The 13,727-nt window shown below is 34.2% G+C and overlaps 2 protein-coding genes across 6 annotated transcripts; one reads left to right on the top strand and one right to left on the bottom strand.

The window, feature by feature from the left end:
* Positions 1-638: 638 nt before the first annotated feature.
* Positions 639-2,489, top strand: LOC130958152 (protein EI24 homolog). 2 transcript variants are annotated; one of them, XM_057885093.1, is made up of 5 exons: positions 639-664; positions 994-1,162; positions 1,239-1,351; positions 1,775-1,827; positions 2,004-2,489. In XM_057885093.1, the coding sequence occupies exons 2-5, from the start codon at positions 1,111-1,113 to the stop codon at positions 2,137-2,139; spliced, it is 354 nt and encodes a 117-aa protein (XP_057741076.1). In that variant the 5' UTR covers positions 639-664; positions 994-1,110; the 3' UTR covers positions 2,140-2,489. The 2 variants fall into 2 exon arrangements, 1 of the variants encoding a protein (XP_057741076.1); XR_009077337.1 differs by lacking the exons at positions 639-664; positions 1,775-1,827; positions 2,004-2,489 and adding an exon at positions 1,534-1,768 and having other exon boundaries at positions 772-1,351.
* Positions 2,490-6,247: 3,758 nt separating this feature from the next.
* Positions 6,248-9,901, bottom strand: LOC130954143 (U-box domain-containing protein 62). Of its 4 annotated transcripts, none has more exons than XR_009076195.1 (8): positions 9,181-9,899; positions 8,786-9,089; positions 8,441-8,522; positions 7,817-7,874; positions 7,262-7,350; positions 7,017-7,111; positions 6,865-6,935; positions 6,248-6,641 (listed from the first exon to the last, which is right to left on the bottom strand). XR_009076195.1 is itself a non-coding variant. In XM_057880880.1 (8 exons), exons 1-8 carry the CDS (start codon positions 9,728-9,730, stop codon positions 6,521-6,523), a joined length of 1,365 nt encoding a protein of 454 aa, XP_057736863.1. In that variant the 5' UTR covers positions 9,731-9,894; the 3' UTR covers positions 6,261-6,520. The 4 variants fall into 4 exon arrangements, 1 of the variants encoding a protein (XP_057736863.1); XM_057880880.1 differs by having other exon boundaries at positions 6,261-6,641; positions 7,017-7,106; positions 9,181-9,894; XR_009076194.1 differs by having other exon boundaries at positions 6,568-6,641; positions 7,017-7,106; positions 8,353-8,522; positions 9,181-9,900.
* Between the last annotated feature and the right edge of the window lie 3,826 nt (positions 9,902-13,727).

Below are 13,727 nucleotides of genomic sequence, written 5' to 3'. Positions count from 1 at the left end.
AATTTTCATATATGGAAGTTAGTTAATTTTAGAAGTTTAATTAATTCGAATTATATATTTGTGAGTATAGAGGAGGAAAGTGCTACTTTATTGAAAAGAAGCAGTAATGAGAAATCCAGTAGTAGTATTGGTTGGAAATTCAAAGAAATTAAAGCACTACCTAGCTAGCCAGCTTTTGTTAATTATTATTATCCATTCATTTTAATTCTTCTCCGATATCCTCTTCATGTTTCTGGTGTGGCTAAGCAATAAAATAAAGCACTTGCACTTATTGATTAGCCACATCAGCTTATGAATTATATATGATATATATTAGCGCTATCTTTCTATTGAAGAAAAAAAAATAAATTTTGTTTCTTTTTTAGTTGCAAAGGAGGTGCTAGAAGCTCAAACTCAAAATGTTCTCTTAAATTTGTTTCCTTTTTCATCGTACTTACTCAATCCTCATATCATAAGACTAGTGTGATATTCTAAATTGATCTTTAATGATTTTTGTGTCGAATAAACTATATTTTGATAAAAAGAAATTGTCAAATTAATTCTTAATATTTTAGAATACTAGACAAATTAATCCCTTGACATAATAATTTTGGTGAACAAACACATTTTGAATTATCACCCCATGGCTGAGCTGCGCAAAAATGTAGTCTTGAGGCTTTGAGAAGTGAGAATTTTCTCACCCCCATCATTTTGGGAAACTTGATTCCAGGACCATTTTTATTTCGATCAGAAGCTTTGAATTTTTCTTTTCAATGATGATAATCCATTTTGAATCGGGGAGTGCTAGGGGAACAATGAAAATTTTGAACAACATGAACAACCACCAATTAAATAAAAATACATTACACCCTAATTTAATGCTACTAATCAAATTTACTCTTTTAACCCTATTAATTCACATTGTTTACACATTGTTCAAAAATCTTGTTTGTTACCTATACTTTTCCGATTGAATCATGCTTCTCATTCTATCATTGGTGTGATCTGTTACAGAGAACAACGGCTTCAAACAGTTGGGCCTGCTTGGCTTTTGAGAATTCAGCAAATTTCGGCACAAAGAGAGTAATCTTTGCAAAGGGTTTCAAGCTGAATTGCTTGGTTGATAAAGTGATGGATGGGAAGACATCATCTTTAGTGAATGATGCAGTGGATTGTTTTGCTAGTATGTGCTGCAAACCAGACTTTACAAAATGTTGTTTTATGTTTTTCGTGTAAATCCTAGTCATTTCTGTTTGCAGAAGGGGAAATTTTGGACCCTAATATCTCAATATTGGTTATGAATTTTGAGAATGAATCTGATCCTTTTGGAGCAATCAGTAATCCGCTCTATCAGACTACTACTTTTAAGCAGGTAAAGCTTTGATTTTTTTAAACACACCGTGACATGAACCTTTCCAATGAATTTGGACATGAATGTGTCTAGATACATTGATTTTTCGATGTACCGAAAAAATAAGAGTGCTAACTGGAATGGAGGGAGTAGTTTTCTCTTGATCTCATTATGTTTATTGACCAGTACTCCTATTCATGCAGCCTAACGCAATAGAAAATGGTCCCTAAGATTATACCAGAAGTGGAAATCCCACTCGAGATGCTTTAGAAAGGTTCACTGTGTCCTGTTAGTTGTGTTTTCAGGCTTCAATTTTGGTGAACAATTTTGAAGTCAGCTTAATTTTGAGGATTCAAAGGGGTTACATTCTTCCCATTTTCCTCGAATTATATGCTTGCTGTAATCTGCTTGCTCCATATCTCATTTTCTGATTCTTCCCTGCAGCTGCTTTGGTTTTACCCGCTATGTATCTGTAGCATGGTTCTAAGCATCATCTGGTAACATTCTCTTTCTATTCATCTTCTTATGTTAGAATCTTCATTGTTGATGAAGATTCACACTGCTGTAAATTAAGCACATTGATAATGCCAGTGTTTGGTTAGTTCCATAGGAAGGTGCTTTAAGTCATGTTTGAGTTTGTCTTAAAAATTAGACTTTCTAATAATGCTGTCAGGTATAATGACATTGCCAAGTTTGGGTATACTGCAATGGGACGATCCAAGTTCACAGGAGAGAAAGACTCAAGTCAAAGCAATTCTCCAACTTCACAAAATGCTAGTCATGTAAAAAGGCCAACTTCACAAAATTAATTAATTAACTGTAAGAACTGATTTGAGACCCTAACATAAACACTTTTGTTATTGATTTTAGCTGTAATTATTGGTTTTTGTTGTTGATTAGGCTTCATGGAAGCTGTTAATTTAGCAGTAATATATATGCTTAAAAAATGTGTGACAAATAAAATGTGTGTATAGCACTAAAGATCGCATTATATAGCGGATGCATGAGAAAATGGTGTATCTTGTAGTGGCACCAACTTATCTCCCTGCTCATCACTTCACTACCAAAGATGTAAATGGAAACCCACATGAATTCAACCTCATCGATGATGGTATTTGTGTCAATAATCTGGTATACATTTTTAACTTATTATTATTAGTTGTCATTGTTGTTGTTTAATTTTGATGCATTTGATAATATTAAAAAAAAAGCTACACTAAAATTAGATTCATATATCAAATTAATTTTGAGAAGTATGAACCGGTTTGTGATAATGTTGTTAGAATTTTTAATTCCACATCATGAAATGCAACAAAACTAATTAAGGCAATTTTGGATTTCTTATTATTTCAAAGAGTTTATGTTGAGAAACAAAAGAAGTGCAGCAATAAAATAAACTTGGCATTGAAGTTGTTACCTTATGGTGATGAGAAAGAAGAGAGGATGAGAAAGCTGAAGAGGTCATTATTAGTGATCAAAGATGACAGCATGACATATATATAGTATATATAAATATAAATTTGTTGTATTTGTGTGGATTTATTTCTACCTTCATTTTTTTTCATATAGTATACATAAATATAAATTTATTTGTATTAGAATTCATTTTCTATTTCATCTTTATATGATTTTCAATAATTGTTGGCATTTAATCTTATTAAATAGTTATCTATTTTTAATTATTTATATATTTTGTTGAATTAGAATTATATTTAAAAATTAAATTTTAATAGTGATATATGCGAAATTTAGTTAAAATTTATAATTAGAAAACAGAGTAGCGACCGATTTAACAACTGATTTTAGAAATTTGAATTAGCTATTAGCGACCGATTTAGTAATTGAAAAATTAGCGACTGATTTAGTAACTGAAATATTAGTCACTATTTAGCGACCGAACAACTCAACGACTGATTTAGTGACCGGAATATTGGTCGCTATCTAACGACCGATCTTTAGTGACTAAAATTATTTTGTACGGTTAGGTGGTCTTGGTTGAAAATTGGTTACTAAATATTAGCGACCAACATCGATTGTTATTTTGAATTTAGTGACCAAAGTTTTAACGACTACCAAAATCAGTCGCTATTCTAATAATTTTTTATAATGAATACTATGAATTTCATTTAGTAAGTTGTCCAAAAATTTAAAATATGACCATATGTATATTGATATGGCTTAGGTGACTAAAACATTGATGATAGAATATTACAACAATTATGTCAAGTGTTATATATAAATAAAGTTGATCTTTTATTTTCTCGTAGTAACCATTGAGACCTTAGTTGATCTTTTGCTTCTTTATTAACTAGAATTAAATTTGAATTTTAAAAGGGAGACAATTAGAGCATGTTTCGTTCAATATACATTGAGGCCCCAAAGGAAATTTTTCATTAATAAAAATAAATAAATAATATTTTCATAAACAAAAGATAATAATTTTATTACCCAAAGTCTATTTTCTTGGGGGCAAGGATAGATCGGGTGTGCCCATCCCAATCCGAGCTCAAATCGGATAAATCCCATTCGGTTATGATTTATATATATAGTTTCTGGTGGTAAATTTTTTATAATTAGTAGAAATATTTCATAGTTTAATTTAATTTAATTATTTTGTAAAATTAATAAACTAAACTAATAATTAATTATTTAATATATTTAGGATATACTAAATTATAATTTAAAATTAAATACTATTTAATTTAAACTAATAAATACAACTCTAAATGTTAAAATAAAAAAATGTGATGATTTGATTCAGATCCATTGAACTAGATTTAGAGAAGTTAGAATTTCAAAATCATATTTAATTTAAACATAGTTTATCAATGTAAAATAGACTTTTTAAAATTAAGCTATGTTTAAAAGAAAAGAATCTACTTTATATTGATAAATTATATTTAAATTAAATATAACTTTAAAATTATAATCTTTTAAATATAATTAAATAAATCTAAATTGATCCGTTAGATTTTAAATTTAAACATTTAATATTTGGAGTTTTATATATTCATTTAAAATAAATAGTATTTAATTCTAAATTATAATTTAATATATTTCAAATAATATTAAATAATTAATTACTAATTTAATTTAGTAAATTTAAAAATAATTAAATTAAATAAAACAGTTATCAGTAGCGAACCGGTGATCGAACCGGTCAGACTATTAGAACACTAAATTACTAGTTTAATCAGTAGATTACTGGTTCAACTGGTTAATCCAGTCCTACATAAGTGAAACATATAAAATAGTCAAAAATTTAAAAATTAAAATTTAAAATACATATTTTCAATAACATTTTAATAAACATTAAGTCTCAAATCCTAAAAATAAGTAATACAAAAATAAACATAAAATTTGTTAGTACTATTACATTAGTATCTCAATTTAACACAATAAAAATTTCTAAATTCCTAATTAACCAGTACTAAATAACTAGTCTACAAGAATAATATACAACAACAATCTACTGCTATAATCAACAATATAATCAACAGAAATCAAACAATTTAACAAAAAACTGATATTACAACAACAATATACTAATATTATACTATAATCAACAATATATTACACCAACAGCATAAAACAAAAAACTGAACAATCTAACAGAAATCAAACAAAAATCAACATAAATAATTAACATAGATAATCAACATCATTAATCAATTAATTCTAACTAAAGTACTAAATTATTGAAAATTTGAAATACTGAATAACTTAAAAAAAAATAAAAATACATACCTTATGGCTGATGTACCATCGGCAGAGAAGAGGGAGACCAGAGAAGAAGTACGGCACCGACGACGACAGCGACGACTGCATGACCAGACCGACAAAAGGAGGACGACGACGGACACACAACGGCACAGGACAAGATGCGACGAGTAGTAGCAGTAGCAGGAGGCGACAAACACACAGGAGTCAACGACGTCACATTGTTCGATGGAGGTGGCGTTGGCTGTGGTTGGGTAGTGTGAGAGGAGATTGCGGGCACAGTGAGGGGGCGTTGGCTGAACGGGTCTCTCTCAGACGCAGGTCTCTCCCATGAGTTTGGGAAAAGGAATGGGTTTGGGAAAGAGAATGGGAGGCTTCGAGTTAGGGTTTCTTTCATTTCAGGTTAGTTTCTTTTAATAATCGAAACGACGCTGTTTCACTTGAGGAAAAACAAAAAAAAATTAGAATTTGAACTGCTCCGGATTTTTTTAAACTTGTCGGTTTTCGTTAAATTCGGCCGGTTCAAATCGGTTCTCTCCCTTGTCCTATCAGCAAACTCATCCAGACCGGCTTTGTTACCGGTTCACCATGTTTCCGGTCCGACTAGATGGGTCAATCCGGTTTCGATAACATTTAAACTATTAAAATTTATTTTACTACTAAAAACAATATATATAATGTTAAAAAACAAAAGAACCATAATTGGGTGGAACTCGTCCGATTCATATGGACCCGTCCGATCCCCTCCCTCCCCCACCCAAAACAAGAAAAACTAGATTTTGGATAATTTTTATATTTTGTTTTTGAAAGTTTTTTTTTTTATGAAAAGTTTCCAAAACCGATATGTTAATTTTGACGAAAGTTTTTTCTTTGACTCCATATCAAATAATTTCATATTTCTAAAAGGCAAGAGGGATTTAAGAAAAATAAAATAAAATAAAAATAATAGTAGAACAGTCAACGGTGCGAACATTTAACACATTATAAATGTGTTTAAAGTACATATATACGGCAGTGTGAAGACTTATATTTTTGTGACATGCTATTTTGCTATTTTAAAGATTCAAAATTATTCAACAACTTTGTGCACAACTACGTTTTGTTAGTTAAAGTGTCCAACCCAAACTTCAAGTTGAAACGTGAAATAGCACTTCCCGCTTTCAAAAAATACTAGATATATCAATGGAATTGGAAAACATGCAATGCCCGTAGCTCGTAAACTGAAACCAAATAATCATCTTCATTTTTTACTATAAATCTGTTAGTGTATCTAATATTATCTATGTATAACAAAATGATTACATTAAATACAATCATAAATATTAAGGAACACAAAGCACAAGGCTTTCTATATTTACACCATCTGTTGCTACCACGGTTTTATTGCAACAAGGAACACTAACACTGGGATTTCGAAAGCACAATCATGTTGGTATAGAAATATGATCAGCTACATTTGATGGCTCAGAACTAACGCCAATTAGGTGGCATCTTGGTGGAGGAAGGTTTTGAAGAATCATCCAAAACCTTAGCAAGGGACCGATACTGTAATTTCACACTCTCTGCATTGTCCAGTGTCTTCACCACATACCTGTAAATTTTGAAATTCTAAGTCTTTGATTAACAATGCAAGCAATTTTAAAGTGTAGCATAATGTTTGCAAGATCATTTATTATTTATTTATAGTTATATATAGCCTTTAACATCACTCAAGTTCACTTCACACTGGAAGTTAGCATTATATATTAGAAACACAAAATTCACATAAGAAAGCAATTAACTGCTAGAGGAAAAAATCAGATATAGTCACTAACCATCCATTAAGGCATTGTGTTGTTACAATAGCTTCACGCCCAACAAAGCGTTGCGGTGTCCTCTTGTTTCCCTGATCCAATTTCTCTCCAATTATTTATTTTGATAGATTAAAATTATTCTCTAAGTAAACTCATTTGTGTTTGTATACTACCTTTATGATAACACGGTCCATCACAGCAAAAGGAAATTGAACACCTCTCCCCCTTGGTGGTTCTACAACAGCTGAATCTCCAAAACCACCCTGTCCTATGCAAAACATATCTCATATTAAAAGATAAGGAAAATGTCAAAGCAACATATACATATACCTAAAAATGAGGTAAGATCCTAATCTCCTTTCATCCCATTTTCTCAACTTACAGAGACTGAAGCATAGTTCAGAATGGAAAAACACACCTGATCAAATCTCTCTCTTCGTCTTTTAGATGACCGGTAAAATTGTGACTCCTCTTCACGCCGATATGCCTGCACAGCAGCTCGAAGTGCTGGTCAGGGCAGTCAGCACAGGACCCACAAGAAATCAAGGAACAAAATTAGGATTGTTAAAAAGGATATCACTAGTTATAATACATTTATTTGTCTTCACAAAATGAAGGTATCGTATATCCGGTATTTTGCATTTTCAATATATAAACATTTTAGATGAAAGGTTTGCTTAGATTTTGCTTAGTAAATGAAAGCATTGATGGAAGGGGAGTGTGTGTAGTTAGCAACTTAGCGCACTGCAAATACAGAAAAGGACAGTTTAGAAATCCTTTCAACTCTTCCTAGCCCATTTTTGTTATAGTGCTTTTCCTTTTTGTGTACATTACATATAAGCAACATGAAAGCAAAACCCAAGTGCACAAAAAGTGATCAGCAAAAATTGAAATTAATTAGTATAGTATTGTTGTTCATTTAACTGGAATTTATTTGAGTATAAATAATTGAATTTGAACATAATTTGCTTACATAGGTTTTGAGATATTGATTCCTCGGATGTGGGTTGAGAACAGGTGCAGCAAGCTTTCTGAAAATGCATCACATGAACATTATCTTAGCTACTTAAATACATGTATTCCTGAATGAGAAAAGTCCTGAAGCATGATAATAAAAACATAAGTTGCTCTAAAAACTTCTACATTCTATAATATGTTGATCAGCAACTCAAACAATTTGAAAGTAACATGATAAGTTTTTTGCAATCACTATTCAATATCATTTTCTTTACAAACTTTGTTAAAAATTCCAGTTCCATATCCTCGAAACCAATTCAATAACCTTCCATGTTCTCAAAAAGGAAATGAAATTTGGAATCTATGAATCAATTTTGAGACTACTATTGTTTTACTTTTCCAGGACTTGTAATCTATGTTACTCAGTATTACCATATTCTTATCTCCTATCCTATGTGACTTTTCATAAGTACTTATCCACAACATCCCAATTAGTTACTTTTACAGTCCTGCATGTAGAGTCATACATGAGAGAAAGAAGTTGAAAATTACCAGCTCCATAGTTAAAAACATTTTTCAGATGACTAGTCACAGAAAAGGTAAGTCCAAAAGTTACAGCATTTGATCGCTTAGAACCCACCATTCTAATAACATGCTGTATTCCACCTCCACCAAATGAATGCCCACAAGGTAATATCATGGCATCGTCCATAAGTGCACCTCTGTGTTTTCAGAAGATAAAGCAATCAAATCAAATAAAGCAAGCATAAGCTAGTAACAAGCCTTATTATAAAGAAGAAAAATACAAATGCCACCAGTTTTGAACAAGCCGGACTGATTTTTTTGGCTGATGGATCAATCAACCATGTATAATTGTGGAAATGGTTGATATTCTGCACTTAAGTTTATTCATATATCTCACACACTAGTTCTGCACAAGATTCAATCTGCGAAATAAGTTAATCAAACTCAGAAAGAGACTTACGTAACAGGATCAGAAAGAATTGCCCTCAACGACTCCCCCGACTCGCTTGAAAACAGAACCTCCTTTCTTCCACTAAACCCACAACCATTCTCATCCACCATAACTTTCTGCACAGAACCCGATCCTTCCGTGCCATGAAGATAATGTGAATAGTACTCATCACAATCAGTTTCAGCAATGGTTACAGCACTCTGTGATTTACCCAATCTCTCTCTCTGATGATGATCTTCATCAGTACCACTCGCATTGTTATGCACCAGCTGCCCCATATCACCATCCTTCCCCAGCATTTCTCTAGTAGAAACTACAACAACTCAACAAAAACATCAAATTCAAAATCAAAATGCAATTGTGACATAAAGCAAAAAATTCAAAACTTGTCTCAAAATTCATACCATAAGACGAATGATGCTGTCCTTTCCCATTTGCCATCCGCTCTGCAGCACTAACACCACCCAAACTACCACCGCCACCACCGTTGCTACCGTTGCTACCGTTAATGTCAAGAATTGGATTCGAATTGCGCTTGCTTCCATCACCAACACCAACAAGCCCTTCATCACCTTCGACATCATCGTCGTCATCGTCATCCTCGTCATCATCTTCGTCATCATCCCCGTCGGATTCGTCGCCGCTTGGAGTGTTGGCGCCACCATTCCTACTCCAATTGCGTGCTCCCGGCGGATCACGGCGGCTGGAGCAGTCGCCGTAGACGCTCCGGCGGAACTCAGAGCCCTGTGCGGCGAAGTACCGGTCGCGCTCCATGGAGAACATCTTGTCATCGATGAACCCACCAAGATCCCGGGTTTTCGGGCCCGGGTCCCCGACCCGACGCTGCGGGCCCCCGCAGCTGAAGCGCAAGGTTTCGTCTTGAAAAACGAGTGAGGAGCTGAGACCAGTTTCGATCCTCTGGTCTGGTACGAGACCTATGTCTTCGGAGGACATGGTGAGTGTGAAAAAGCTCCCTTTTCTTGGAAGTGCGAAAGGGAATTCTGAGCTAGGGTTTAGGGAAATTTTTGGCAGTAGTTGGTGCAAAACGGCGTCGTTTAGAAGGTGTTTGAGATTTTGAGGATCGAAAGAAGTAAAAAGTACTTTGATGAAGATAGCATAATGAGCGCTTTACTGGAAGATGATTTCTACTACGTGTCGTGTTCTAAGTCGTTTCTTTTATTTATTCTTAAAACGACATCGTTTGGATGTGTTTCACTTTCTCTGCTCGTGTTCAAAGAAGCTACATTTCCACGGGAATAAATAACTATTTTCCTCCATAATTAGACGCTAATAAAATTAACTATAAAAGAATAAAATTAATATTATGTCTATAAAAATTAAATTATATTCAACAAAAATATCTAATTATTAATTATTTATTAATTTTATTATAAAATTAATTAAAATATTTAAATTATCCTCATTTCTTTTATTATCTTTAACCTTTTAAATTTTTCAATTTAATTTCGTTAACAATAAAATTACTATCTTTTTTTTCAAATTTTGAATACCATTAATATATGACCAGTACAGCTATTACCAATACTACTATTATACTACCACTATCACTACTGCTAACATCACCATTAACACAACACAACAACAAACTGAGACAGAAAAAATGAAATACAGGAGATAAATAGCAAGACCAACAAATAAAGAGCATGTGCTTTGTGGGAACAGTGATGAGAGGCGAGTGGCTTTGAGAGAGTTGAGTTCGAAAACATCACTTATATCTATCTTCCAGGTGCAGAGGAAGAGTGATGTGGTTGTGGCGGTTGAAAACAAAACTTCAACACAAGTAATTGCTTTACAATCAGCACAACACACTTATTTTAAACTGTGAATGGAATGGATGATAACCATGACCGCTATACCCAATTTTGAGTGGCGCAGCCACACCACTGCTAGATTTGGCCAACTCAGCATCTTTCCTCTCGCCATTAGAAGGCAATGTGACGTTCTCGACCCAATCTTGCTCCTCCCTTCCCTGATACAAATCATCGTTTGCCCCAATAGCCTTTTGTCCCAGCGTCCACACTGGAAGTCAATTCCTTGCGGTGGTTCAAATCCAGAGAAACCTTTGGGATGATTTCAACATCATTGCCATGGGGAACCCTAGCGCCTATGACTAGCTCCGATAGCACGGCAACGACGTCATCGCAGCCGTAAATCATAAGGTCTAAATAGGTATGAGTTGCAGACGATAATGAGTTCAGAGATTTGAGATTTGTACATTGACATTCTCTAACCCTCCATTTCATCATCCTCTTCACCCCAACCGCCAAAACCACATCACTCTCCACCTGCACCTGGAAGAGAATCAGTGGAGTAGCCTCCAATGGTTGTTTCTTCAGCTGTTTCGTGGAAGAGGAGGGAGATCGGCGGGTGGAGGCAGAGGGTCTCCTTGAGTATGCACCAGAGGTAGGTGAGCTTCTCAAAGTCAGACTTCTCAACCTGACGGTCCAGGCTCACAACTTGGGCTAGCTCTTGTAGAACAAAATTAACAGAAAAGGAAAAACGCTAAAGAGAAAAAGGGGAAGAATGTGTCGGCAGTGAAAGGTTGCCGCTGCTGACGAAGAACGTAGAAAGAGACCCAGGGCAGAGAGGGAGAAAAAAATAGAAGAGAGAAAGAACAAAGCAAGAGGCAACGTCATGCGACAGCCACCATTGCCGACATCGCCACCGCCGTCGCGTGTGGAGAAGAAAGAAAATGGATCTGATAGCAAAAGAAAAAAGGTGAGTGTAACACTGACGTTAGGATTTTTGCTAGTAAAGAATTTTATAAAATTGCGTTGTAAGTATAGATTCTAAACCAACAAGAATCCCTTCGTACAAACGTTTTGGTTGTAACAAATAACAAACCCCTAAATAAATTGATAACCGAAGTATTTAAACCTCGGGTCGTCTTCTCAAGGAATTGCAGGAAGGTATGTTCTTATTATTGGCTATGAAAAAGGTAAAATTGGGGGTTTTGGAAATAAGGAAGAAGTATGACAAGTAATTCAAATGACAATTAAAATAAATAAATAACCATAAAATAAACTCTTAGCAAGATATGAGAACTGGAAGTCCTATCCTAGTTAACCTTATCAATTGTGATGAGAATTGGATTTTTCTCCCACTTTGTTAACCTTTAACTATGAAGGTAAGTTAAGTGAATGAATTAATTCGAATCCTCAAGTTCCAGTCTTTCCTTAGGAAAAGTTAGAGTTATTGGATCTCGAATTAATTCTTGAAGAATTCCAATTTTCAGTCAACAATGAGTTTGATAACTCAAGAATTACCAATTAATCAACCAAAGCCAAAAGGGAATAAAATCTACTTGAATGAAAATAATTTGGATAGAGCCAAAGCATCCATAACATATAAATCTAAAATACCTCAAATTATATTAAATAAAAATGTCAATTCTAACATGGACAATATCATCAGCCAATTGGGCAACATCAATCAAACACAAATAAAAATATCAGAGTGAATAAAAGTAAAAGAGAAACATAATTTATTGAACCTGGTATGAAGAAACAATCCTAATCCTAATAGAAATTCTAATCCTAAATCCTAAGAGAGAGGAGAGAACCTCTCTCTCTAAAAACTACATCTAAACTATGAAAAATGAATTCTGAGAGCCTTCTGAGTCTCTGCATGTTCCCTGACTTTAATCTGTGTTTCTGGGCCAAAAACTGGGTTGAAATGCAGCCCAGAATCTCTGTCAGCGACTTTTATAATTCTGCAGATCGCGCACGTCACGTGTCCGCGTCGTCCACGCGGTCGCGTCACTCAGTGTTTTTCGTATCACGCGTGCGCGTCGTCCACACATTCGCGTCGTTCGTGCAGCTTCCAATCCGTGCGGTCGCGTCAGGCACGCGATCGCGTCACTCTGATTTCTTCCATTTCACGCGGTCGCGTGAGCCATGCGACCGCGTGACTTCTCGCTGGTCATCTCCTCAATTCCTTGTGTTCCTTCCATCTTTGCACACTTCCTCTTCATTCTCTAAGCCATCCCTGCCCTATGAAGCCTGAAACACTTAACACACAGATCAAAGCTTCGGATGGTAATAAAAGAGGATTAAGATTAGCTAAATTAAGACCAAAAAAGCATGTTTTCAATCATGTAATAATTTTAGGGAGGAAATATAAATGCATGCTAATTATATGAATAAGTGGGTAAAGACCATGATAAAACCACGCAATTAAACACATTGTAAACCATAAAATAGTAGTTTATCAACCTCCCCACACTTAAACATTAGCATGTCCTCATGCTAAACTCAAGGAGACCAAATAAATGAGTAGAGAAAGGCAAGACTCATGCAATGCAACCTATGAATGTGAATGCAACTACATGCTAAAATGATTCTACCTACTTGGTGAAAAAGTAAATAAATCCTTCAAGAATAAATATGAACTGAATTTCACTAATTCAAATCACAAAATAAAATATAAGTAACTTGCAAGAAGAAGATAGCTCATGAAAGCAGGGAACATAGAATTAAGCATTGAACCCTTATTGGTAGTGTATATCATTCTGACTCTCAAGTGTCTAGGGTCAATTCTCTCAATTCTCTACTAATCTTGCTTTCTCTAGCTTGCTCTTCATCTAACAATCAACAAAAATTTAATGCACCAATACACAAATCAAGAGGTCTTTTAAGGGTTGTAATGGGGTTAGGGTCAAGGTAGGATTGTATTTGGCCAAGTAGACTAAAATTTGAATCCTTAATTAACATAAACTTTCCACCTAACTTAAGACAATCCATTTAATTAAAATACAAAATCTAACTTCCCATTAACTGTGCTTTCCACATGTTCATGCATCCTAAAATTGAGTTTAGTACATATGCATTGATACCAACACTTACTTTGGGGCATTTTGTCCCCTTTTATTAATTGCTCTTTTCTTTTTCTTTTTCACTTTTTTTTCTCAATGCATATGATTAAAGTATTG

This window comes from Arachis stenosperma, chromosome 10 (genome assembly GCF_014773155.1).
Source record: "Arachis stenosperma cultivar V10309 chromosome 10, arast.V10309.gnm1.PFL2, whole genome shotgun sequence".
Lineage (NCBI taxonomy): Eukaryota > Viridiplantae > Streptophyta > Magnoliopsida > Fabales > Fabaceae > Arachis > Arachis stenosperma.
This window is presented reverse-complemented; position numbering and strand designations above follow the sequence as displayed.

Excerpts from the sequence above, each read along its gene's own strand:
- LOC130958152 (XM_057885093.1), top strand. The coding sequence starts at position 1,111 with ATGGATGGGAAGACATCATCTTTAGTGAATGATGCAGTGGATTGTTTT. Across the intron at positions 1,163-1,238 it reads TGCAGTGGATTGTTTTGCTA|AAGGGGAAATTTTGGACCCT; the intron begins GTATGTGCTGCA and ends TTCTGTTTGCAG. Across the intron at positions 1,828-2,003 it reads ATGGTTCTAAGCATCATCTG|GTATAATGACATTGCCAAGT; the intron begins GTAACATTCTCT and ends TAATGCTGTCAG.
- LOC130954143 (XM_057880880.1), bottom strand. The coding sequence starts at position 9,730 with ATGTCCTCCGAAGACATAGGTCTCGTACCAGACCAGAGGATCGAAACT. Across the intron at positions 8,523-8,785 it reads ATTCTTTCTGATCCTGTTAC|AGGTGCACTTATGGACGATG; the intron begins GTAAGTCTCTTT and ends CTGAAAACACAG. Across the intron at positions 7,351-7,816 it reads ATCAATATCTCAAAACCTAT|CACTTCGAGCTGCTGTGCAG; the intron begins GTAAGCAAATTA and ends TGCCCTGACCAG.